The 25,457-nt window shown below is 43.8% G+C and overlaps 1 protein-coding gene across 1 annotated transcript in view; it reads left to right on the top strand.

Annotated features, from left to right (window-relative positions):
- FLT4 (fms related receptor tyrosine kinase 4) overlaps positions 1 to 25,457 on the top strand; it is a 147,014-nt gene that overhangs the window by 98,350 nt on the left and 23,207 nt on the right. The window contains exons 13-22 of the mRNA XM_084839141.1: positions 7,363 to 7,471; positions 8,985 to 9,344; positions 10,725 to 10,871; positions 12,642 to 12,773; positions 13,073 to 13,179; positions 13,805 to 13,940; positions 14,606 to 14,710; positions 22,998 to 23,111; positions 23,321 to 23,409; positions 24,299 to 24,455. Coding sequence (XP_084695267.1) covers positions 7,363 to 7,471; positions 8,985 to 9,344; positions 10,725 to 10,871; positions 12,642 to 12,773; positions 13,073 to 13,179; positions 13,805 to 13,940; positions 14,606 to 14,710; positions 22,998 to 23,111; positions 23,321 to 23,409; positions 24,299 to 24,455 — 1,456 coding nt within the window. The remainder of the gene's footprint in view (positions 1 to 7,362; positions 7,472 to 8,984; positions 9,345 to 10,724; positions 10,872 to 12,641; positions 12,774 to 13,072; positions 13,180 to 13,804; positions 13,941 to 14,605; positions 14,711 to 22,997; positions 23,112 to 23,320; positions 23,410 to 24,298; positions 24,456 to 25,457) is intronic.

Raw genomic sequence — 25,457 nt, 5'->3', positions numbered from 1 at the left:
CAAACACAATTCCAGAAGCAGAGTCAAGGAGGGGTCCAAGGTCAGTAGCCCAAAGTTTCATTCACAGACCAAGATCAGAGAAACAAGGGTTCACAGTGGTAGACCCTGAGGTAAAGTGTTGTTTCCAGCAGCTAGTAGATCTAAACTGAAGGATTAAATGCTGGAGCCAGAGCTCCCCCCACACCCCCAAGACTCAGCTGCATCCTTTCAGTCTTATGTAAGAAGTACTGCTCATGAGGAGGGCCCTACTCATTTGGAGTCCTTTAAAAGACGCTTGCTCCTTGGGAGGAAAGCTATGGCAAACCTAGACAGCATAGTAAGAAGCAGAGACATCACCTTGCCGACAAAGGTTCGTATAATCAAAGCTATGGTTTTCCTAGTAGCAATGTATGGCTGTGAGAGCTGGACTATAAGGAAGGCTGAGTGCTGAAGAATCGATGCTTTTGAACTGTGGTGCTGGAGAAGACTCTTACGAGTCCCCTGGACTGCAAGGAGCTCAAACCAGTCCATCCTAAAGGAAATCAACCCTGAGTGCTCATTGGAAGGACAGATACTGAAGCTGAAGCCGAAATATTTTGGCCACCTAATGCGAAGAGAAAAGTCACTGGAAAAGACCCTGATGCTGGGAAAGATTGAAGGCAAAAGGAGAAGGGGACGGCAGAGGATGAGATGGCTAGATAGCATCACCGATGCAATGAATATGGACTTGAGCACACTCCGGGAGGACAGGAAGGCCTGGCGTGCTATGGTCCATGGGGTCACGAAGAGTCGGACACGACTGAACGACTGAACAACAACTCCTGAGGAGCCTGGTTGCTGCGGTTCTTGAGGCACGCGTTTCACCTGCAGGTAGCAGCCTGCGGCTCCACCTTCTAGCGCCAGTGCACTGAGCAGCCTCCTCCTCCAACTCTACAAGGGATTATAGTCCTCCGGGGCGCCATCCAGGGGTTCCTCAGAGTCCACCAGTACTGGAGCACCCAGTGTGGCTTCCTGGAGGTGCTAGGGGTGTCGGTGTCAGGATAATACAAAGGGTTGTGGGGATCCACAGTCTCTGAATTGTTATCTGACTAATCATCCTGGCCTGGGTTAGGCATAATAACCAGAAACCTGACACACTGGCAAATTTGGGATGATGTTAACGGGAGTCACAAACTAACTTACATAGAAGTGGCAGGTAATATTGGGTAAAATCCAACATAACTCCTACTTAAAGTAGACCCATTGAAATGAATGAGACTTGAATTTGTGATGACTAACCTAACTCCTATTCATTTCAATGGGTCTCCTCTAAGTAGGACATATTGCTGTTACCCATTGATCCAAATTTGCCTTGCTTTCATTGAATTCAGTACTGAATGTACATTGTATTCAAATGCATAATAAAAAAAATTAACATTAGATTAGAAGGTACCGTACACACTAGTTGTTCAAAAACAATCCAATGGATGGAGTCATAAGATCATCTATGAGCAAAGTTGTGTGGATGACACATTGCAATTAAACATTTTCATGCAGTGAATATGCAGGAATCATTCCAAAGGCTATTCCATAAGAACAGATACCAGAACTGTTTTTAAGCCAGAAGTGTCTTTAACGTTTTCCTCCTGGCAGGAATTACTTCCAATTTCAGAACACCTCTGAGGGGAAAAACAGTTGCGGCACAGCATTTAAGGGGTGAAAAGCACAGGCAATGACAGTTCAGCTCTCTTTTCTCTCCTGTCCGTGCTGTGCTTATGTTATGTATCCGGGGTGGGGTGCGGAGGGCTGGGGGGTACTATGGCTTAATTATTGTTTTGAACCTTGGCAGTTCCTGTGGAGTTGGGAGTAGCAGCGGTGGGTGGAGCTTCTGCTGAGTTCTGCAGTTCTGTGTGTGATAAATAAAGGACGGTTGTGCTTGAGGCCTGCTGAGCCTTACAGTCACTCCCTCTACTTATACAACCATTTGTGGCAATGAGGATGGGATACTGAGAGCTATACAGTCAGTAAGGACTGTGAATCCAGTTAATACAGCTAACTGGTAAGCAGTCAGCTAGGCCCACTTAAGAACTTGAGCAACTCCTGTGTTTTAAAAAAGAGAGAATTAAAATCAAAATGGCTGCTTTGGGACATATCGAAGAGTTTGATGTTAGTCAACCTGCTTCCTGGGATTCTTATACAGAATGGCTTTCATTCTGTCTTGAAGCAAATAAGATCGCTAATGCTGAACAAAAGCGAGCTGTGGTCATAACTGTTTGTGGGCCACAGACATTTGCCATAAAAGTCACCCAAAACTAAGACATTTCATGAACTTTTAGGATGATTGAAATCTCACAAAATCCTTCAGTTATTGTGCAGAGATTTAAATTTCACAAATGAATGCAGCAACCTTGAGAGGGCATTGCCACTTATATTACAGAACTCAGTCATCTTTCTCAACACTGCAACTTTGGGGTTTTTCTAAAGGATATGTTGAGGGATTGATCGCCTCGTCTGTGGGGTTTATGACGAAGCACTACAACGACGCCTCCTGCCCGAGCCAAACTTGACATTTGCAACGGCTCAAGAAAAGGCATTAGCCAGTAAGACTGCATCACTATGTGTCACAGAACTCAAGAGAGATGCAGATGGTGTAAATGCCATCCAGACCAAGCAGACTGAGAATTCTGGGCAGCAAGGTCAACAGAACACATGAAATGCACCCTCCATAAAATCTGCAGATACGCCCTGGCTTCCCTATTCCTGCTCAGGCTGTGGAGGACCACGTCAGCGCTCTCTGTGCAGATGGGTCAGTGTGGCATCGCCATGTTGACCAGCTGAGAAGGTGTTCTGGTCAGAGTGGTTGTCATCAGCAGAGGTAGCTGCTGAAGATCTGTCTGGCGCTGATGTGTGTCTCTTACTGCTGGTTGAAGCACCAGAACCACTAAGTGAGGGGAGCAATACTCCTTCCTTACCTATGGCAGTTACTGAAAGGTAGTCATCTGAGCAATCTACACCTACTAGTCAAGTGCAGGGACTGTGCCGTGAAAGGGTACCTCCTCGTTGGTTGGAAGACTATGATAGCTAAGGGGGGCAATGTTTTGTATTGTGGGGGCAGGGTACTATGGCTTAGTTATTGTTTTGAACCTTGGCAACTGTAGAGTTGGGTTTAGCAACAGTGGGTGGTGCTTCTGCTAAGTTCTGCAGTTCTGTGTCTGATAAATAAAGGACAGTTGTGTTTGAGGCCTGCTGAGTTTTACTGCTATTCCCTCATCCTATACAACAGCTTTAAATCTAGTCCCCCATCACTTGCCTGCCCACCCCACTTCCTATAGATTCAGCCTCAGACCTGATTTTAACTCACCTGTCTGCTACTGTCACATCTAGTTTGGCCCTGAGCATGATGCCAGTACAAATCTGTGAATTAAAATTATGAGGTGTCATGTTGACATGTGAGAATCTTACACTGCATTTCCTCTCTGGAAGGGATTTTTTTCCTCTCTCCTGATATGTTGCCCCGCCAAAGACTAGCCAGCATTTAAAAGCTGTTTCTTTCCATCCTCCCTGGTAAGTATAAGTGCTAGAGTCATGCATGCTTTTCTATGACTAGCTTCCTGTTCTTGGTGACAATGTCAGTTACCAAACACATGCACATAATAATGATGCGGGCTAAAGAACAAACAAATGGTTCCCAGTTTCCTGAAGTCACTTCCTGTTTTCATACGCCCCTCAAAAACTACTTCCTGTTCCATTGCCACAGGCAGGGAGTTCCTCACAGAAGGGCCAAAAAGGATGATAGGAAGGAAAAAAACATGTTTCTTGTTCTTTTTCAACCTGGGCTAATGGTTTACATCAAGGCACAGATGGTTTTCTGAACCTATCCTAGTAATAAACAAATGCATTTGGTGATATTACTTGGGATAGTTATTTTGCATATATTCCTTTCTAGTGCTTCACCATCACTTTTTTTTTTTTTTAAGGATGCTGGTGAATGTTGACTCCAAAAGCTGTTTTGCATTTCATTTTGCATAACTGATTGTGGGGTGGGGGGTATTTAGTTTATTGTTATTAGCTACCTTGGGCATGTTATCATGGAAAGGTGGCTTATCCTTTAGGGTGCAATCAGTGCATAAGTAAGAAAAAAGTCCTACAATTCCCAGCATTCCCTGAATGCTGGGAGCTGCTGTAGGGCGTTTTTTGTGTCTAAACATGCATAGGATTGCACCCTTAATAAATAAATAAGGCTTGGATCCAGAATCCGGGTTCCACCAGCAGAAGAATGCCACTTGCAGAATGGAACTTCTGCATCCTCTCCTCCCCCCTGCAGCCCCTTGCCCCCCCTTTTGGGCACACACCCTCCAAATCTCCTCTGAAGGGTTGGCAGGCATGGGGGAAGGGGCTGCAGGGAGAGGAGAGGATGCAGAAATCCCGTTCTGAAAGCAGTATCCTTCTGCTGGTAGAATGAGGTTTCTGGACCCAACCCTAAATAAACATTCCTATGAGTGTTATAAGAAAATCGGTGACGTTCTGGCCTTCAAAGATTTTACCACTGGTGGATTAATAAATGCTGCTGTAGTAGCAAGGGAGTTTTTCCAGTTGGGATCATTGTTAGTTTCACTTCCACCAGACAATTTAAAATTAAAACAAAAGCTGAGGGGAATACATCACAGTGGGAAAAGACTCACTGAGAATTTAAAATACTCAGTGTTATCTTTTCCTGGAAAGGTAGGAGAATATTTAAGTAGTGCGGCTAAACTGAATGGGTTTATCAGCTTGAAGCATATGGAGGCATGATGCCAGGTGAATTTTTTGATTACGTGTGTTATCTGTGAGAGAGTGTGTGCATTTCAGCTGGGGGCTCTGTGGGGCTGAAAGGCGGAATAGCAATGATTTTATAAATATATAAATAAATCCCGCCCTTCCTTTGACAAACTGAGTGTTTCCTATGGCGGTCCCAGGCAGTCTCCCATCTAGGTGCTTTCCAGAATAAAACCTCCTTAGCTTTAATAGTAGCAGCAGCATCTACCCCCAGACCATTCTCTGGACTTTTGTATATTACTTATGCCACTGGTGTTGTTAGCCATGGACCTTTGGGAAGATGTCTGGGGCCCTTGGAGCCTAGATGGCCCCCAAGCAACTCCCCAGAGATGGGACAATATCCCCCTGGAGCAGGGGAAACAGTTCAGTAGCAGCAGGCGCGGTGTTCAGCTGGCCCAGCCACAACTGCCACCATCTTAGTTTCCCAGAGTGCCTTTGAGCGATGGAGGCACTCTGGGAAATGAAGGTGGTGGCAGGCACACGTGGCTACTGAGCTGTTTTTTAAAAGGGAGAAAAGGAAAAGGACCCCTTTCCCATTCTGGTTCCAGCCTGGTAAGTGAGGGCTGGGGTGGGTGAAGGACAAAGTGACGAGGAAGGTCCCAGCATCCACCCCACCATTTCTTCCCTCCAACTTATGAGGTGGCACTGGGATGGGAAGGGGCTCCTTTTTCTTCTTGAAAAACAGTCGTGCAGCAGTAACCAGCCAAGCTTGCTCCAGCACTAGGCTCGGCAGCATCTCTACCATTGCACAACTGTGTTTAGAAAGTAGGAAAAGGGGGCCCTTCCCAACATCACCTGAGAAGCAGCTGGGGAGAGAAGAGCGGGGCCTGATGCTTGTCTTCTCCACTCCCCTACCAAGCAGCGTAGAGGGAAGGGGATCCCTTTCTTCTTCTCCTTTCTTTTTTGTCCACTTGAAACATGGCTGTGGTGGGACAGGTGCGCTTGCTCAATGAAGTGCCTGGCCAGCCAGCTCCACCAGCCTGTTGTTTGGCTGAGCGGCACACCTCTTGCAACTGATTTTTAGAAAAGAAGAAAAAGAAAGGAATCTCCTTTCTGACCATGCTTGGTAAGAGAGTGGGGTTCAGTATGCATTGGAAAGCACTGGAGGGGAGGGGAGCGGCAGGTGACCAGAACGGTGTGGCAGGGGGAGAAAGTTGAGCCGTGTGTGTGCATATGTGTGAGTTGGCTGGATAAAGTGGCAGTGCTGGAGAGGACAGGGCAGCACCACGTAGCGCCCCCCCCCCCCAGAGTTCACCTTGCCCAGAGCCCCCTCAGAGACGGCAGCACCACTGCCTTCTCGTACACACTCATCAAATCAGTTCCTTTTGTTTCTGGATAAATGTTGGACAAGAACTGTAATCTGAAATGGCATTGGACATTGCACAGAAGTAGCAAAAGAAGAAGCACAGATGAAATCTATTCACATCTCGTGTAATGTGCAGAGAAGTACCCATGTATTACCGCAATGGTAAGATGTAACATTACATCAGAAGCATGGAAAGAAGATGAAAAGTCACTTGTGTTTCCTCTTTTGCTGCTTCAGTTAAAGCTGTCCAAACTGTGGATCATTCACTTCAGTTGTCTTACTATCTAATCTCCTGGGCAATATCTCATGTCTGAAGCACACAGCTTCAGTGCACATCTGGAGCAATACAATTCAAATTGACTCTAAATGTTGGGTAATGTGCTTATGCCACATGTGTCTGTACTGCAAATTTTGTCAAATATGGTATTGGTTCAGTTGAACTGGTCAGAAGTGCCGACAGCTTTTATAATTAAAAACAAGTACATTTTGCCTAATGATCTATCCTCTCACATACAATCTGAAAAAGTCAACAGAGCAGACAAACCATAGGGTATGTTCCCACCAGCCGTTTTTCATGCATTCTGTTGGTCTTTCTATTGAATTGAAGTGGTGCTGTTTGGACTACATATGCAATCCCTGTTTAAATGGGCACAAAGGATGGTATTTATCTGGTGCACACACTTATTTGTTCTCACCCTCTGCTTGGCCCAAATTCTCTGTCAGTTCAGTGTGCACCGTCTGTTTGTGTAAACCCTCTTCCATCCTAGTTTCCTGTAACCAGGAGGCAGCTCATAAATAAAGTGTGCTGCCCCCTGTTTAACTCTTTTTATTGAAAGGGGTCTCTTAGTGCACAGCAGCATTTCAGCAGCAGGAAGTGGTGAATGGAGATCACAGTGTAATACGTAATGCTGAGCAAATGTTTAGTGAAACAAAATGCACAGACATGAGAAACTAAACAAATTTGGGAATGAGTGGTATGAACTTAGCCATAAATATTTCATTCTGCAATTCTCCACAGGATAGAGATGCAGCTAGAGCAGCCTTTCCCAACCTGGTGCCCACCAGATGTTTTGGACTACATCTCCCATCAGCCCCAGCCAACATGGGGTGTGGACAGGAATGCTGGGGGTTGTAGTTCAAAACATCTGGAGGGGTAGCTGGTTGGAGAAGGCTGATCCAGCATATCATCCTCACTCCTGGAAGGCTGCTAAGGAGTGGCCAAGAAGGTCTGGTGTCTCTCCACCTGAAATGCCACTCATGCTGCCATTCTCTTTCTTTATCAGACGGTCAGCAAGTTGATCATCCAAGAAGCCAACGTTTCTGTCATGTACAAGTGTGTAGCCTCCAACAAAGCTGGTCGTGATGAACGGCTGATCTATTTCTATGTAACTAGTGAGTATCATAAAGCACAGGGGCTCACTCCTTTATCTTTGTGTATGACATTTGCTCAAACAGATAATCCACAAATATTTGAAGGATTCAGAGAGTATTATGTTTTTAAAACCTGTTGTAAACTGCTGAATGTTGAGTGTTCATCACAGCATTACTGGCATTATGTGCTCACAGTCAGGAAACAACACCGTGTGTTCGTACATGTATTTATAGTCTCCCCCGTGAATGAAAATGCAAGACATCACTGGAAGATGCTGATCACTCAATATCGAAGACTAGTGCTGAACTAAAATTCTGCCCAGCTTTGAAATGTATCCATTCCAGATCATGAAATTTATAATATATGAGTTGTCTGAAACTTTGATTAAACATTCATTTTGATGGTGAAACCCTAATTTTGGTACTCATGCTTTAGTTTTACCACTAGAATTCTGCAACTAGGTCCACACATTTGCCACCGAAAGTCATTCTTCAGCATCATGACCGAAACTTGAGATTTGTGGCCGAAAAATTAGTTTCCAAACAAGGAATTCAGAATTTGAATTTGGAAATTTTCCTTTTGCAAATGTTGTACTTGAAGTGTCCATAGTTTGCATTAGAATTTCATACTGGTTTCATGTGTAGCGAAAATGCAGGGTCTTTGTAGTAAAGTCTGTATTCAGAATAGAATGTTGAAGTTATAGATGGTTAAAAACCAGCTTGGACTCTGCTGCAGATGAGAGTAGCAAAGTGACAGAGGTGTCCTGGAGACAGAAAATACAAGCCCAATTCCCTTCTCATGCCTCCTGTGACTGAGGAAACCCAAGGTCTGTTCCATAAAATGGTGCGGCTCCCAAGTGTTTCTGGTGCAGTAGCACCCCCTAGTGCCCTCCTCCCAGAATAGACTCTGTGTTGTCTTGATCGCATTATTTAAGCAGGTGGGGGTTTTGTCCCTTCAGGAGTGTAACTTATCTGCACTTAGATGTGATTGAGTGCTTTTTATCTTTCTAACAGAGACAAATGACCACTGCATGTGCAGATAGGAATACTTCTTTGTTTACCAATGGAAGCTAATTTGAAATCCAACCAAGCTGACACTGAGATAGTGTGGCTTGATCTTAATTTGAGCCTAGTCTTCAGTGCACTGCCTGTTATTGTTCTTCTCTGAAGCAACACACCAACTTGTCATCATATAAATGTGAAATCATTGTCGTATAATAATAGTAGTTTCCTCTTATCAGTGTTTAGATTGCAGTCATGGATGGCCCCTTTCATCCTTCTGTGTGTCTGGACAAAGCTGAAAGTACAAAGCTTACCTTGGGGTCAGGATACTTGAAGCCCAGACTTCAGGAAGCTTCCTTCGTGCATGCATTTAAATAAATGCAAACAAATAATTAGTGGCTTTGCACGGTCCTTAAGCACGCAGCCATAAGCACATAGATAAAATAGTATCCTATAAACATAATTAGGGACAGACCTTGAAGCATTAAAGTCTTGATCACACCTTTGTTTCCTTATCTTGCTTTCTTGGCAGCCATCCCAAATGGGTTTGAAATTGAGTCACAGCCTTCAGAGGAGCCTATTGAGGGACAAGACCTGAGGCTGAGTTGCAATGCTGATAATTATACCTATGAGAACCTACAGTGGTACCGGCTTAACCTCTCCACACTGCATGATGAAGAGGGAAACCCGCTGGTCCTGGATTGCAAAAATGTCCACCACTATGCAACTAAGATGCAAGGCGAGCTGCACTTCAAGCCCAACTCCAATTATGCTGCTTTGACACTTACCATCCCAAGTATTTCTCTAGAAGATGAGGGAGACTACGTGTGCGAGGTGCAAAACAGGGAGAACAGTGAGAAACACTGCCACAAAAGATACATCTCTGTGCATGGTAAGAACCGCAATGAAACTGCTAATCGGGTGGGTAGGCAGGTCTTTGTGATGACGAAGGATGCATGGAAGGAGAATGCTTGGCCAGAACAGAGGAGTGCTAACACTGGCGGTAGAATTCAGACCACTCAGATTTATCCTAGATTGAGGTGATCAGAAGATAATCTTTTGGGCCACAAATTGATCTACAAGGCACTTCTTTGTGGATTGCAAATTCTTCTTGGAAACCTGAGGCACAGCTTTCATTTGACAGAACAATAAGTGTCGGTACTAGTCCTCACAGCTGTAGAAACACTGGGAAAGAAAGTAATGGCTCTGATGGCAGATCAGATGCTGTCCAGTATATGTCTAGCTTATTATTTCTGAGCGAGTCTTGTGCTTTTGTGAGGCTGACTTGGGATTTTGAATAACCAGAGTTAGCAGTAATGGAGTTCATCATTTTCCTAAACACACTGGCACACCCAGCTGATAACAGTAGGAGTCTTGTTAAACTTACTAGTATTTCAAATATTATTTCATGAAAACGAAATGCCACATGCCATAATATTATATTCTTGCTGACAATATGTGGATTTAGGGGCAGATGTATTGTGGACTTTTAAGGGTCACTGCAAAGGTTAAATTCCTAACTGCATTACCACGATAACTTCATCTTTGATGTAAACCATGACTAGAAGTACACAGACTTTCTGCATAACCCAGGACCACAGTTCAAAGTTGGTTACAAGTTCTGATCATGTTAGTGCTGCAGACGTAACAGTGAGACTCAGCAGGGAGAATTAACACTTCAACAGGGGTGGGGGAACGGAGGGGGAGTACCCAGCCTACTCACAGCAGCCAATTCCTAGTAGCTTAATCATTAAGCATTTGGGGATGTTATGTCTGCACTGACCCTCAAGCATAAACTGAGATCTTTATCACATTAAGGACACTTCCACCAGGGGTATTTCAAGATGAGGGGTTGGCCCTGCCTCATTCACGGACGTTTACACCGGGTAGTCCAGATATCGTTGTCTTCTACTCATAACAGTCCCATGTTTTCCCATTGCTGCTTTGTCTTTATTCATAACGCAGAAAATCCATTAAGGAAGAAAAGATGAAACAGCTGCACAAAGCCTTCTCATTGGTAGCGCTGGGAGCTGTCTGTCTGGAAGCATCCTAGGCTTCTCTTTCTTTTGGTCACATTCTGGAAATCACACAAATGGCTTTAAAGAAGAACTGCAGTGCTTCTGCTAGCTATGGCCAGGTTCCATTATGGCTGTGCAGTTTTTATGCAATTTTCAACACACTATCCCCAAAGAACAAAGTCGTCTTCCTTCCTACAGAATGCTTTTTTCCTTTAGTCTCCTGACATATTGTTTTCTTAATGTTACTTCTTTAGCTCTAGAGGTCCCCAGGTTGAAGCAGAACCTATCAAACATCTTGGTGAATGTGAGCGATTCCATAGAGATGCGCTGCAAAGTGGACGGCACATACATTCCAAACATCAACTGGTACAAGGATGAGAAGCTTGTAGAAGAAGTCTCAGGTATGGCTGATGGAAGCGATTGGGTGGGAAGGAGTGGGGCACGAATTTTCCTGTTTGTACAAGGCTCTGGTCTGGATTTGGAGCTTTCAGCTCTGGGCTGGGATTATGTCCAAGTGATGGTGTGTGGGTGCATTTGGTTCAACAGCAGACAAAGGGCCATACCAAAATTACGGTATGGAGGTCAGGCAGGCACCAACACTGCATTGTTTCCAGCGCCTCCTGAAAACAGCACTTTTCCAGGAGGCATTCTTTAGTTGACCAGTTACGGTTTTTATTGGCATTGTGTTTTTAAACAAGTGTAATTTTAATGTGGTTTTTTAAAAATCTTTTTATGCTCTTACTGTTTTATCTTCTGTGTTCACCACTCTGAAATCTGTTCTAGATATGGAGCAGTATATAAATATTGTAGATAGATAGATGGATGGATGGATGGATGGATGGATAGATAGATAGATAGATAGATAGATAGAACAAACATCGGTGCAGCCAGTGTGGTGTCATGAGCAGAATGTTAGACTTGTACAAGGAAGATCTGAATTCAAATGTCCACCCAGTCATCAAGTTCTTTGGAAGATTTTGGATCAGTTGCTATCTCTCCGCCTACTATATTTCATAGGTGTACTGTGATGACGTAATGGATGGGGGAAGCTCATATACACCACCATGAGCTCACTGAAAGGTGTCATTAACTAATGAAGCCTTTCCATGCACCTGTGTGCACATATCCGCAGGTCTACACTGCAGTGCAGGGGATAAACCGACTATGTTTGTAATTAGTGCATAGAAGCTGAGCAATCAGAAAAGTATATGCTAATGTAAAATTTGTGGAGATGCTTCTAAGTGACAAGCAGGCAAGTCAGATTTCATTCCTGCAGTTTGCTTGGAGCTTCCCCTCCCCCACAAAAGTGAATATCTGTACTTCAAATGGGCAGCAATCCAAAGGAGCCGCTTGCATGCGTGTAAAGGAACCACAGGCAACGCTTGAGCAGTAGGTTCTCTGTTGTTTTCTCTACCAGAATTCTTATAGTTACGAGGCAGGATACTTTTAGGATTAAGCAGCTTGCCTCATCAGTTCTAGGATTGATGTTCTAGTCTAGGACAGCGGGCACAGTCCCCGTACACCTGAGTAAATGGCTCCTTTGGATCAGTTTCATTTTACTGACCTGCAGTGGCAAACCAGGCCATATTAGAATCTGTCTCAGAGAAGATTTATTCCATGAAGCAAAAACTGATGGAATTTAAGTGCCCCTGTCACCACTGGACATGTTCCCAAACCTCCTCTGGCTGTGAAGCCTTCAGAAACTACCTGCCTGGTTTCTGGCTTTTTATCTATAATAACAAGGACTAGAAACTTGCTTTTTAAAAATCCAGAAGAAAATTGGGAAATCTGCAGAAATGACAATACTGTGCATTAGAAGCCACATTCTGTGATTTATCCCATGCACGTTTCTGTCGCCTTGATAGTGACATGCTGCCTTCCATGTGAGTTGTGTCTTTCTGTGCTGCATTTGGGTGCTCTTGCACCCAAACATTTACTTTGTTGCTGGGAGATAAGGGACATCTCCTTGAAAGTGCTCAAATGCCAATGACAACAGTGTGGTGAGTGATGGTAAAAAGGGACTAATGTCACTTTGACTATAACTGTGGTTTAATTTCAGTTCATCCTTCTCCTCCCTAGAGAGAACTTTAATGTAGGGCCATAAGAATCCAAACCCTCCCTAGGCACAGTTAGTTCACACCTGAAAGCTCTTTCCCTTTTGCATGTTTCAGGGATTGACCTGGCAGATTCCAACCAGAGGCTGAGTATCCAGAGGGTGAGAGAAGAGGATGCTGGGCTTTACCTGTGTAGTGTCTGCAATGCCAAGGGTTGTGTGAACTCCTCTGCCAGTGTCTCTGTAGAAGGTACTGTTAATAACTTCAACCCCTAAACCTATGTAAAGGGAAATGTATTTGGAAAGAAATCAGAAAGAGAAGAGGATCCATCCAAAAGGGCAACCCTTTGCGAGGCTAAGGCAACTTCATCCTCCTTCATTCAAAGCACAAAATAATACTCTCCTGTCCTTGGCCCAACTTGAGGGAAATCTAGAATATTCTCACCAGTGTTTCCATTGCTCTTTCTCAATATGTCCTTGGTTTTGCTATGTGCCTATTTTAAGCTGTTTTCTGCGGCTAATTCCACCATTGCTCTTCCTGGTCTGTAGGCTCAGATGACAGGACCAATGTGGAGATTGTGATCTTAATTGGGACAGGTGTCATTGCCATCTTCTTCTGGATTCTCTTAATCCTCATCTTCTGTAACATTAAAAGAGTAAGTCCCCTGTTCCCTCTGCCTTCTTTCGGAGACTGATTTGGTGAACAGCAAGCAGAATCATGAACAAGAGATGAACCCAGAGGACAGCCGCCTCTACGTTCCATTCTGATGTGTTGCTTTTTTCCCCTTGAGGCATCTAGTTTTCAGCAGAACCAAAAAAAGTGGTGCTGGCAAACACAGTAGAATACAGTTGGCATTGCTGCAGAAGGAAAACCAGTAGGGCAGCTCATGCCTAGCTAAACAGTGTCCCTTTGTCACTTGCCCTCAACAAAAGAGCACGTAATGTGGATTTCCTCTGTCTCTAAGAGCCAGTCTGGGATATTTCCGAACTGAAATGTGAATTCCTGGTGTGTGAAATTCTTTGTCCAGGGACTAATCTAGAGACAGTTGGAGAAAATGCAATATATACTGGGCTAATTGTAAAAAATATAGGTGGTCCCATTTCTATGGGGCTGGGGCATACCAGTTTTGATGCTGAAGGGCCAAACCATCCACTTTGCCCTTTGCTCGGTCAAGCAAAGCCCAGTGTTAAGGTTCCGGATATGAAGAGAGCTGCACAGCAACATATACCCATTGCAAAATGACAGAGATCAACTAGCTTCTCTTTCTTCCTCCCCTGCAGCCTGCCCATGCTGACATCAAGACTGGCTACCTTTCCATTATCATGGACCCAGGCGAAGTTCCCTTGGAGGAGCAATGTGAATACCTGCCCTATGACTCCAGCAAATGGGAATTCCCTCGGGAGCGGCTTCGACTAGGTACAGTGGAGCACATGGTTCGTTGACGAGTGAGGAACAGGTGTCATTCTTTCTCTGGCTGATCATTGTGATTCTGACTGCCATTTCTGACGGTTGGTTTGCACTACAAAATATACTTATAGAAGCAATTGTCCAGTCAGTCTCAGAACACAGTGTTTTCCTGTCCCAACAAAACATCCATCGTGTTCTAAAGTGGTCTAAGCACTCAGCTCTGTGGGGCTGCCCAAAAGTCAGGCAGACAGTGGATAGAACTATGGTGGAATGATCATCCTTTTCCGGTCTAGTCCAAGGAGATGCCCTCACCTTTCCCACGCGCTCTGCTCGAGGGCAATAAATGGCACCTCTCTTTAGCTAGCTGTTTCCTTCCTCTGCTTTGTCGACACTGGGTCTGTCTCACTTCCTCCCTCTTCTGGCCCTTTCTCTGAAAACACAACCACCTGGAGATGGTGAAAAAGCCATTCCTTCCTCTTCCTTTTTCACACCTTTTCTTCTTTTTTTTTCCAGTTTCCTGTTTTGTTTTGGTCCTATTCAAGTTACTCTTTTGTGGGTTCTTTGAATAGTTATATAAAATGAGTTCCTCCCATTGCACCCTGGCTCTTATTTTACCCTGTTTTTGCCATTGGAGCCATTACTTTTTTTACCCTGTTCCCCACTTCTGTTTTCAGGTAAAGTCCTGGGCCATGGAGCCTTTGGGAAAGTGATGGAAGCCTCTGCATTTGGAATTAATAAGAGTAACAGCTGTGAGACCGTGGCAGTTAAAATGCTCAAAGGTAGGCAAGATAAATGGCTTCTTTACACATCAGAGTATTAGTTACCTGTCTGGAAACATCCATCTGGTTAATGTTTGTATCTGGAAGACATCCTTCCCATAATTTAAACAAATCCCTCATCATCTCCTGAATGCCATCCTGTCCTTATACTAGGAGGTTCCACAAACCTGATCTTTCTTCATTGAAGTCAACAGTGATTAAATATCTTCTTTTCTGAATACTCTGTTTCTTGGCCTTTGACTCTGTTCATCCTGGCAGTATCTGCTAAACCAGCCTTTCCCAACTTGGCACCTTCCAGATGTGTTGGATTGGAATTCCCATAATTCCCAGTAGCGATGTCCAACATATCTGGAGGATGCCAAGTTGGGCAAGGCTGTGCTAAACAATGTCCCATGTCTCCCAATATAGCTGTCAACTATTTTGGAGCTGACTATTCCGCTTGTAGCTTATAACTGAATGGAATGGAATGAACTGATTGAAATAAATATGGTAGTTCAATGTAGGTGATATTTTGATAGTGTTTATTGAAGATATGTTTCACTTAATAACACAGAGCTGGCCTACAGAGTCTTCAAAAGTTGGATCCAGGTAGGAAAGAATCAAATCCAGGAACATCAGGGCAGGCAGGTAGTATAAGGACCTGAGGGAGCAGGAGACTCATATTGAAAGCTGTTCCTTAGAAGCACAGCCTGGTTCTCCACAACAAGTGAACACAGAGTACCATTTACCAAGCGTAACTTACTTTGGTATGTATGGGATCGCTTTGCAAACTGGTTGGTTGTACTGGTAAAAACAATGTTGTCATTCTTCTGCTTCCACAGAAGTGTGATAAAATTGTCCTCACTAGTTGGCAGAATGGTACAGATGACTGGCTTACCAGATGGTTACCTGACACCATGGTAAGTTACCATTAGGTAAATGGTCATCTGTATTCAACCAGTGGTATTCTACCTTTCTTTTGCTGGGCCTGCTAGGGGGCTGGGCCCAAAAAATGCAAGGTAGGCCAAGCAGTCCCACCTGTGACTTCATTCCTAAACCCTGCTCTACTACCTTGGAATAAAATCTGACTGGAATATTATCTTAAACAAATTGTTTAGAAAATCAGAAATGAGGATTCTATCACAGAGGATACCACTAATTAAAATTCTGTGGGAAACCCATGGTTTTAACTTGTTAATTTTAACTTCTTCATGGTTTTAACTTCTTCATATTAACTTCTTCATTTTCAATTGGATTGATTGATCTGTTAGCAGGGCAAGCTCTAAATTTAGATTCATCTACTCGGCTGCCTCAGGATAGCACTTTGCAGATGGCAGCAATTGCAGCAGAACATGGGGGAAGGACTTTCCTTTTCAGTGTCATTTTGGGACATTACGCATGGTGTCTGCCTAAAGGCTGCCCAGGCATGGTGAAACAAGAAGGCTTTTGTGTGATGCAAAACTACCAGGACGAACAGGGGAAGGGTTGAAAGAGCCAAGAGGAAATTTTACACAGAGAGAAAAACAGCAGTATTCAGCCTAGTAGGGAAGCAAGTCACTCTAGAGGGGGGTGGGGGAAGTAGGGAGGAATCCAGGGAGGCAAGCTGGAGGTGTGACTGTGAGTGATTATTTGTGGACCTAGCACTGTCACTGGGGAGCTTATGAATGGGCAAAGATGAAAGGAGCAGGAGTGCCTAGCCAGACCTCAGGAAAAAAGGGAGGTGATACAAGAAAGTGCCAAGGAAAGCAGGGGTGGGATTTAAATGCTGGGGTGGGGGAAGGAGGAGATTTTAGTATTTTGCTAATAGTACAAAAATACCTAAGGCTAGCTTGTCTGTTAATAACACTGATTAATGTTTTCAGCCTTCATCAGTATACTGAAACGTTGATAGCCGGGAAGAATATTGTTTTATGGAATGGTTTAAGGTGCCTGAAATTAATAACAGATTTACCTAATCAATGTAACATTTTAAACTGCAGCATTTAAATCTCTATTTGTTTTAATAATAAAATAACTGTTGGGATTCTTCTAAAATTACTATTAGCACCAATTAGTGTAGGGAGAATATAGAAAAATACTCCTTTTCCTGGTTATTTCAAAAGGCTTGGCATTTCATAGTGGCTGTTAAAATGGAATTAGAGTCCTGAACTCCAATATTGGTAATGGAAGTCTGCATTTGAAATCATCCTCTTTCCAAAATACCAGAAAGCCAGTTGAAAACTGTAGAGAAATGGCCGCAGTTGAATGAAATTAGCAAATGTTGCTGCTTACCATAATCAATAAGGCATGGTGTACACATGGACAGAGTGAGGCAGTAGAATGCTATGGTGATAGGTAATATGGATTGTACCACATTAGACTGCAGGTAGGTGGTCACATTTTTAAATGCTCCACTATATTAAAAACTCCCTGCAAAGAGAAAACCGGCACAGCAAGCAGAGGGCAGGAGCAGAACCTTTCTCCCTGACTTGCTACCATTTTAGTTTCAGGGAGGTGGTGTGTGTGTGTCTGTGTGTTTAGTGTGGAGGAATATTAAAAACTTGTATTTTCCATCTGTAGTCCAAGTTAGTGCAGTCCATTCTACCATCTCATTACCATCTCATTCTTCTGTATGTGTTGTTATTGTTCAGTCGTTAAGTCGTGTCCGACTCTTCATGACCCCATGGACCATAGCACGCCAGACCTTCCTGTCCTCCGCTCTTTCCCGGAGAGTGCTCAAGTTCATATTCATTGCATTGGTGATGCTATCTAGCCATCTCATCCTCTGCCATCCCCTTCTCCTTTTGCCTTTAATCTTTCCCAGCATCAGGGTCTTTCCCAGGGAGTTTTCTCTTCGCATTAGGTGGCCAAAATATTTGAGCTTCAGCTTCAGTATCTGTCGTTCCAATGAGCAGTCAGGGTTGATTTCCTTTAGGATGGACTGATTTGACCTCCTTGCAGTCCAGGGGACTCATAAGAGTCTTCTCCAGCACCACAGTTCGAAGGCATCAATTCTTCAGCGCTCAGCCTTCCTTATAGTCCAGCTCTCACAGCCATGCGTTGCTACTGGGAAAACCATAGCTTTGATGATACGAACCTTTGTCGGCAAGGTGATATCTCTGCTTCTTACTATGCTGTCTAGGTTTGCCATAGCTTTCCTCCCAAGGAGCAAGCATCTTTTAATTTCATGGCTACAGTCACCGTCTGCGGTGATGTTGGAGCCCAAGAAAATACAATCTGTCACTGCTTCCATTTCTTCCCCTTCTATATGCCAGGAAGTGATGGGGCCAGATGTCATGATCTTCGTTTTTTGAATGTTGAGTTTCAAACCAGCACTTGCACTCTCCACTTTCACCCTCAACAAGAGGCTCTTTAGATCCTCTTCGCTTTCTGCCATTAGGGTGGTGTCATCTGCGTATCTGAGGTTGTTGATAATTCTCCCAGCAGTCTTAATTCCGACCTGTGATTCATCCAACCTGGCGTTTCTCATGATGTACTCTGCATATAAATTAAATAAGCAGGGTGACAATATGCAGCCTTGTTGTACTCCTTTCCCAATTTTGAACCAATTGGTTGTTCCATGTCTGGTTCTTACTGTTGCTTCTTGTCCCTCGTACAGATTTCTCAGGAGACAGGTAAAGTGGTCTGGTACTCCCATCTCTTTAAGAATTTGCCAGAGTTTGTTGTGATCCACACAATCAAAGGCTTTAGCATAGTCAATGAAGCAGAAATGGACGTTTTTCTGGAATTCTCTTGCTTTCTCCATGATCCAGCGAATGTTGGCGATTTGATCTCTGCCTCTTCGAAACCCAGCTTGTACTTCCGGTAGTTCTCGGTTCACATGCTGCTGAAGCCTAGCTTGTGGGATTTTGTTCATAACCTTGCTGGCTTGTGAAATGAGCGCAATTGTACGGTAGTTTGAACACTCTTTGGCATTGCCCTTCTTTGGAATTGGAATGTAAACTGACCTTTTCCAGTCTTGTGGCCACTGCTGAGTGTTCCAAATTTGTTGGCATATTGAGTGCAGCACTTGAACAGCATTATCTTTTAGGATTTTAAATAGCTCAACTGGAATACTGTCATCTCCGCTAGCTTTGTTGTCAGTAATGCTTCCTAAGGCCCACTTGACTTCACTCTCTAGGATGTCCGGCTCAAGTTCAGTGACTGCACTCTCATGGCTATCAGGGACATTAAGATCTTTCCTGTATAGTTCTTCTGTGTATTCTTTCCACCGCTTCTTAATCTCATCTGCTTCTGTTAGGTCCCTACCTTCTTTGTCCTTTATCATGCCCGTCTTTGCACAAAACATTCTCTTGAGATCTCCAATTTTCTTGAAGAGATTTCTAGTCTTTCCCATTCTGTTGTTTTCCTCGATTTCTTTGCATTGTTCATTTAAGAAGGCCTTCTTGTCTCTCCTTGCTATTCTCTGGAACTCTGCATTCAGTTGGATATATCTTCCCCTTTCTCCCTTGCTTTTCGCTTCCCTTCTTTCCTCAGCTACTTGTAAAGCCTCATCAGACAGCCACTTTGCACATTTTCTTGCATTTCTTTTTCTTTGGGATGGATTGAGCTGCTGCCTCCTGAACAATGTTACGGACCTTCGTCCATAGTTCCTCAGGCACTCAGTCTATGAGGTCTAATCCCTGAAATCTATTCCTCACCTCCACTGTATATTCATCAGGGATATGATTTAGGTCATACCTGAATGGTTTAGTGGTTTTCCTGACATTTTGCAACATGAAGCTCATGATCTGAGCCACAGTCAGCTCCAGGTCTTGTTTTTACTGACTGTATGGAGCTTCTCCATCTTTGGCTGCAAAGTACATAATCAATCTGATTTCGATATTGACCATCTGGTGACGTCCATGTGTAGAGTCGCCTCTTGTGCTGTTGGAAAAGAGTGTTTGCTATGATCAGCGTGTTCTCTTGGCAAAACTCTATTAGCCTTTGTCCTGCTTCATTTGGTACACCAAGGCCATGCTTGCCTGTTATCCTGGTTATTTCTGGACTTCCTACTTTAGCATTCCAATCCCCTATGATGAAGAGGACGTCTTTTTTTGGTGTTAGTTCTAGAAGGTGTTGTAGGTCTTCATAGAACCAATCAACCTCAGCTTCTTTGGCCTCAGTGGTTGGGGCATAGACTTGAATTACTATGATGTTGAATGGTTTGCCTTAGATTCGTACTGAGATCATTCTGTCGTTTTTGAGATTGTACCCCAGTACTGCTTTTCCCACCCTTTTGTTGACTATGAGTGCTACTCCATTTCTTCTAAGGGATTCTTGCCCACAGTAGTAGATATGATGGTCACCTGAATTAAATTCGCCCATGCTTGTCCATTTGAGTTCGCTGATTCCCAAGATGTCGATGTTCAATCTTGCCATCTCATGTTTGACCACCTCCAGCATACCTTGATTCATTGATCTTACATTCCAGGTTCCTAAACAAAATTGTTCTTTACAGCATCGGACTTTCTTTTCACCACCAGACACATCCACAGCTGAATGTCCTTTTGGCTTTGGCCCAGCCGCTTCACTCTTTCTGGCGCTACTTTGAAATTCCCTCTGCTCTTCCCCAGTAGTATATTGGACACCTTCCGACCTGAAGGGCTCATCTTCCGGTGTCATAGAATCTAAAATTGTCTGTTTACAATTTCTAACCATACTTTGCAAACCATAGTTTGTTCCATTACGACTAAAACTGAATCCTTACTTGGTAAGCAGAGCAGAACCCCCCTCTATTGCCTAATATGATCAAATGTCCTTTAAAGTGCAGGGTCTTGCCATTGTTCCCAGCTCGGGGACAATCAAAAGCCCAGCTGGTACTTCCTCTACCTCTCTCCATACTCTCTGTCTCATTCAATCAGCCCCTTGCATGGCATAGCTATAAGGCATGAGGGAAATGGAAGAACCCTAACAGGGTAGCACCAATGGCTTCTGTGCCATTGGCACTTTGGCTGAAATTGGGTTTCTGTACTGGCACAAGGGATGGGAACAACTTGTCTGCCAGGCTTGACTGATTAGTGCTGCCTTATCCTATGACACACCATCGCCCTGGCTCAAGAAAATTAAGAACAGCGATAAACTTCTATTCCTGAGGAGGTAGCCCCACTAGCTTGTTTCAGCAAAGAAGGAGCCTATGTTCAAAGGTGTATGCACTTTTTAATGTGCACTTAAAATACGCTGCTAACAGTTGGTGTTAACAAGACTGTGTTTTTAGTTTTCTCATATCTTTGGACATCACATGAAACTATGCTTTAGTGAGATGTGAGTGAGTTAGGCTAGGCCTCCCCATGGGCTTGCAAGCTCCCCACTTCCCTCTTCCCCTGCAACACAGCCCCAAAGAGGAACTCAGGAGCTTCCACTTCTGCTTTTGATTTACCACAGCTTGCCATATCATCTGAACCTGGCAAACCTGGTTAATCCATGGTTAGCTTCAAGCAAGTCAACTTCAAACCATGGTTTATTAAACTGGCTTACTTCTGCTACCCATAGTAAAGATTTACCACAGTTCCAGGTTCATATAGCATGGTAATCTGTGGTTAATCAAAGTGGAAATGAATGATCCTTAAGTCCTTTTCTCAGCCATGCAAGAGGAGGGGAGAGGAAGTGGGAGCACATGAGCCCTGGAGAAGTCTAGGCTTGTTTGCATTTCGCTTAACCATAGTTTAGCGTTGTGTCTGAATGCAGTTGCTGGAAATGATCACAGAAAAAGGGGACTTCCATTTCAAAATTAATTTACTTCCTTTAACTAAGAGCATGTTCATGTTAAGTCTTGTTAAGTTCCATGTAAGAGAACTTAATGTTAAGCCTTGTTAAGTTCCGTGCTTAACTCTTCCATTGAAACCAACAGTACACATGTTGATGTGTGTGTGTGTTTGTCCTATTAATGGTTAATAATTAGACTTTAAAACTAAATCTCAATTTAAAAATAAATAAAATGACTACCCTTCCAACACTATAGGTATATTCATTATTGACAAGTAGTTTTTGCATATGGGATAAATACATAGAAAGGGTGTACCCACAGAATTACATTCTCATTTGTGTGCATGGCTTAGGCTGCCATCCTCTACTCACTTACCTGGAAGTAAGCCCCACTGAACTCAATGGGACTTATTTCTGACTGGGTATGTACAGGATTGCACTGAGTGTATGTAAACTCTGTGAATCCAAATTCAGATCTGTTTTAAAATGTACATGCAATTCTATGGTTTTCCTGTAATACATTGCTTTTGCTGTTACAAGGCTAATCACTTTTGTAAGGGGAACAGTAAAGAGCAGAGAAAGTGGTAAATAGTAGAGGAAACTGTAAAATGTTACAAATTCCAATAGCTACGATAATGCAAATAATGATAATGAGAAAACAGAAGTGAGTGACATACTCTAATGGAGGAGCAATACAACAGTTATCTCAATCTATGGTGCTGCTGCTCAGGTTCTCCATGTGTCAACCTTTGTACAGCAGATGTTCAAAGGAACCTTTGGGTATTCAGTATTCTGTTTATCAAAATCTCTGGATTATAATCCAGCAACAAGCTCTGATCCCATCTGCTTCAACCAGAATCAGAAAAATCCAACCCCCTTGAAATTCTAACTGACCAGAAATGTTTGTAGTCAGAATCCCAAGTAACCACGAGTAATTCAGATGATGGTAAACAGAGACCCCATCTGATGTCCCCGTTCCACCTCTAGCATTCAGTGGGGCTTACTCCCAAGTACATGTGCATAAGATTGTTCTGTAGCAGGCAAATATTTGAAAGACAGGGCTCCGTTGTGCTGGTATGATATCCACCTAATTAAAAAAAACACACACGTTATTGTTTAGAGAAGTTGTCAGTGCTGCCAAAGACTACCCTTTCCTCTCTCTTAAAAGACAGAATGCTGAATGAAGAGAGAAATCATTTGTTTATTGTGGATTATATTAAGCTCTTTCTTTGCAATGTAATGTCTGCACCTTTTTGTTTAAAATGCAAAACATTTTTAATATAAAGAAGAAAGAAAGAAGTGCCAGTGTGGTGTAGTGGTTAGAGTGTTGGACTGGGACTCAGGATATCCAGGTTCAAGTCCCAACTCAACCATGAAACTCACTGGGTGACTTTGGGCCAGCCACTGACTCTTAGCCCAACCTACCTCACAGGATTGTTGTGAGGATGAAATGGAGTGGAGGAGGATTATATGAGCCACCTTGAGTTCCTTGGAGGAAAAAAGGTGGGATATAAATGCAACAACAACAACAACAACTTGAATGGTTTGAGGGACTAATATGGATATGTATGGATATGTGAAGTTAGAAGTAGTAATTAAGAGTTCACTGTGACATTGTTTTCAGAGGGAGCTACTGCAAGTGAGCACAAGGCACTCATGTCAGAGCTGAAGATCCTCATCCACATCGGAAACCATCTGAATGTGGTTAACCTGCTGGGTGCCTGCACCAAACCTAATGGTAAATATTCTTGATCAGCTTCAATGGTAAATGGGGGATATAAAAATGCTACAGGATCTGTTATCTGATTAAACACTGACCAGTCCCCCATTGTGACACATTGCACAGCTTTTGGTAGTGTGTTTATATCATGAGGATTGTACAGTCTGGAAGTCAAGGCATGCCCTTGTCTGTGGACCCACTTCCTTTCCTCTTGGCTTCTTCTGCAGGTCCCCTCATGGTCATTGTTGAATTCTGTAAATATGGAAACCTCTCCAACTACCTGCGGACCAAACGGGAAGGATTCAGTCCTTACAGGGTATGTGACTGACCTTACCTTGGCAATATTTCTAACACCACTTTCATTGGATAGGCTGGAAGGAAGAATAAACAACAATAAGTGCACCACAGATTTAGTTTGGATCAGACTTGACAATGTCATTCAAGACAGTCGCCTGCTTACCTGCATCCTAGTTCTTCTGACACTGTTGCTTGGTGTGTGAATAAACAGGCTGAGGGCCAACTAGATAAGATGGCGGCAAGCCTTGTGCCTTAAGACCTGGGTTGTTCTGTAAAGTGGGGGAAGCAATTTAAAGCAGAGGAGCAGCTGTTGGGAGTGCTGCTGCTCCTCCACCCAGTGCCCATAGCTTTTGCTTCCAGTTTCATTTCTCCTGGCTTGCCCTACATGTGATCTAGGAGGCTGGCCAGGAGAAAAGCAGCTGGAGGGAAAAGCAGGAGGGGCTGTGGAGTTAAAAGCGACAGGAAGAGGCCGTGATCAACATCTTTCTCCCACCCATTGCTCCTCTAAAGCAGAGGATGTCTGCCACCATCAGGTTCAGAGGCAGCACGCCTCTGAATATCAGGTGCCGGGGAACAACAGAGGACAAGGGATATTGCCCTTGTGTTCTGCTTGTGGGCTTCCCAAGGGCATCTGGCTGACCACTGCGGGAGGCAAGGTGCTAGACTAGATGGACCGTGGTTCTGAAATGGCAGGGCTCTTCTTATGTTCACACCCGCTTTCTAGTTCTGTGGCAGATCTGCATTCTAATGCTGCCTCCGTGTCTCGCCAGTCACTGAATTTCCTTTTGCTAAATGGAGTTAGATTCTCTGGGCTGCCTAAGCTGAGCTAAGGCATGTTCACAGTGCCTGACTCACTGCAGCAGTTAGCCTGCCTCATGGTAACCTTTGTGGTCTGGCCTGCTTCCTAGGAAAAATCCCCTAGATTGCGCATCCAAGTTCGTTCCATCGTGGAAGCTGTCCGAGCAGACAGGAGGAGCCGGTCTCGTACCAGTGACAGTGCAATTCTTAATAGACTTCTGATGAACAAGAGCCAAACAGCACCACCTCCGCCTCTTATACAAGAAGGTAAAGAACTGTAGCTATCCAGTTTTTCCTCTTAGGGATGCTTCCAGATGGAAAACTAGTGCTACCAACCAGAAGGCACTGTGCAGCTATTCTGTCTGTTCTTCCTTAACAGTTTTTCTGTGATAAGAGATGGAAGAAGCAGTGGGAAAACATGGGAGGTTTTTGAGTGGATGGTGATGATTTCTGCCCCCCACCCCAAATTCTGTGGATGAGACAGGGCAATGGCATGATAAAAGCCTTGTCTGGAAGAACCCTTAGTCTAGCAACTCATTGAATTTTCAGGGGGATATTGATTTTCAGGGAACTTGAACCAAAATAAATTGTGCAGGATTTCTTAAATGTTGTGCTAGTGAGCCTCCAAATGTAACTGAGACCAGTGAGTGGATAATGTTCCCTTTCATCCTGGACTTGAAGGCAGAGGGAAAGAGGGGAAGCAAGACTCTTTGGGTCTGTAGCACACTTCACATGCAAAGTAGGTGAAACCTCAAGAACCAAAGGAATACAAGAACCATTGTAAAGCCATGGCGCCAGGCTATTGACCCTCAGCAACATCCATCAGTGTAAAAAGTGAAGGGGAGCACATCCTAAACAGCAGCTTGCATTGTTTACTGAGAAATGGAAAGGGGGACTCTGGACTTTGCCTCCTTAGTCATGAAAACCAGTTTGTGGAGTATGGGGCAAAGTCAAGGAAGGGCCTGGACTTTCCCTTGAAAGTGTCAAGTCCTCCTTCAGCGGGCTGTGTCATGTCATTGTATATTGTGCGGCACCAACATGAGGATGAAAGAACATATGCCCTGTGTAGGAAGTTTGGTGGGAATTTTATTATTGGATTCTAATAATATCTGTAAGAGTTAAAGAGCTTTATACCAAGGGGTTTACAATCCAGGCCTCAAAGAACTGCACAAGCATGAATAATTATAATTGTAATCTATGCACTGAATGACAAGCTGAATGACAATCATACGAAACATATGTGCTTTGGTTTTCATTAATAGATACAGA

This window comes from Heloderma suspectum, chromosome 2 (assembly GCF_057233095.1).
Source record: "Heloderma suspectum isolate Gila_16-S chromosome 2, 16-S_ref, whole genome shotgun sequence".
NCBI lineage: Eukaryota > Metazoa > Chordata > Lepidosauria > Squamata > Helodermatidae > Heloderma > Heloderma suspectum.
Note: the sequence above shows the minus strand (reverse complement) of the source record. Positions and strands in the feature narration are given on the sequence as shown.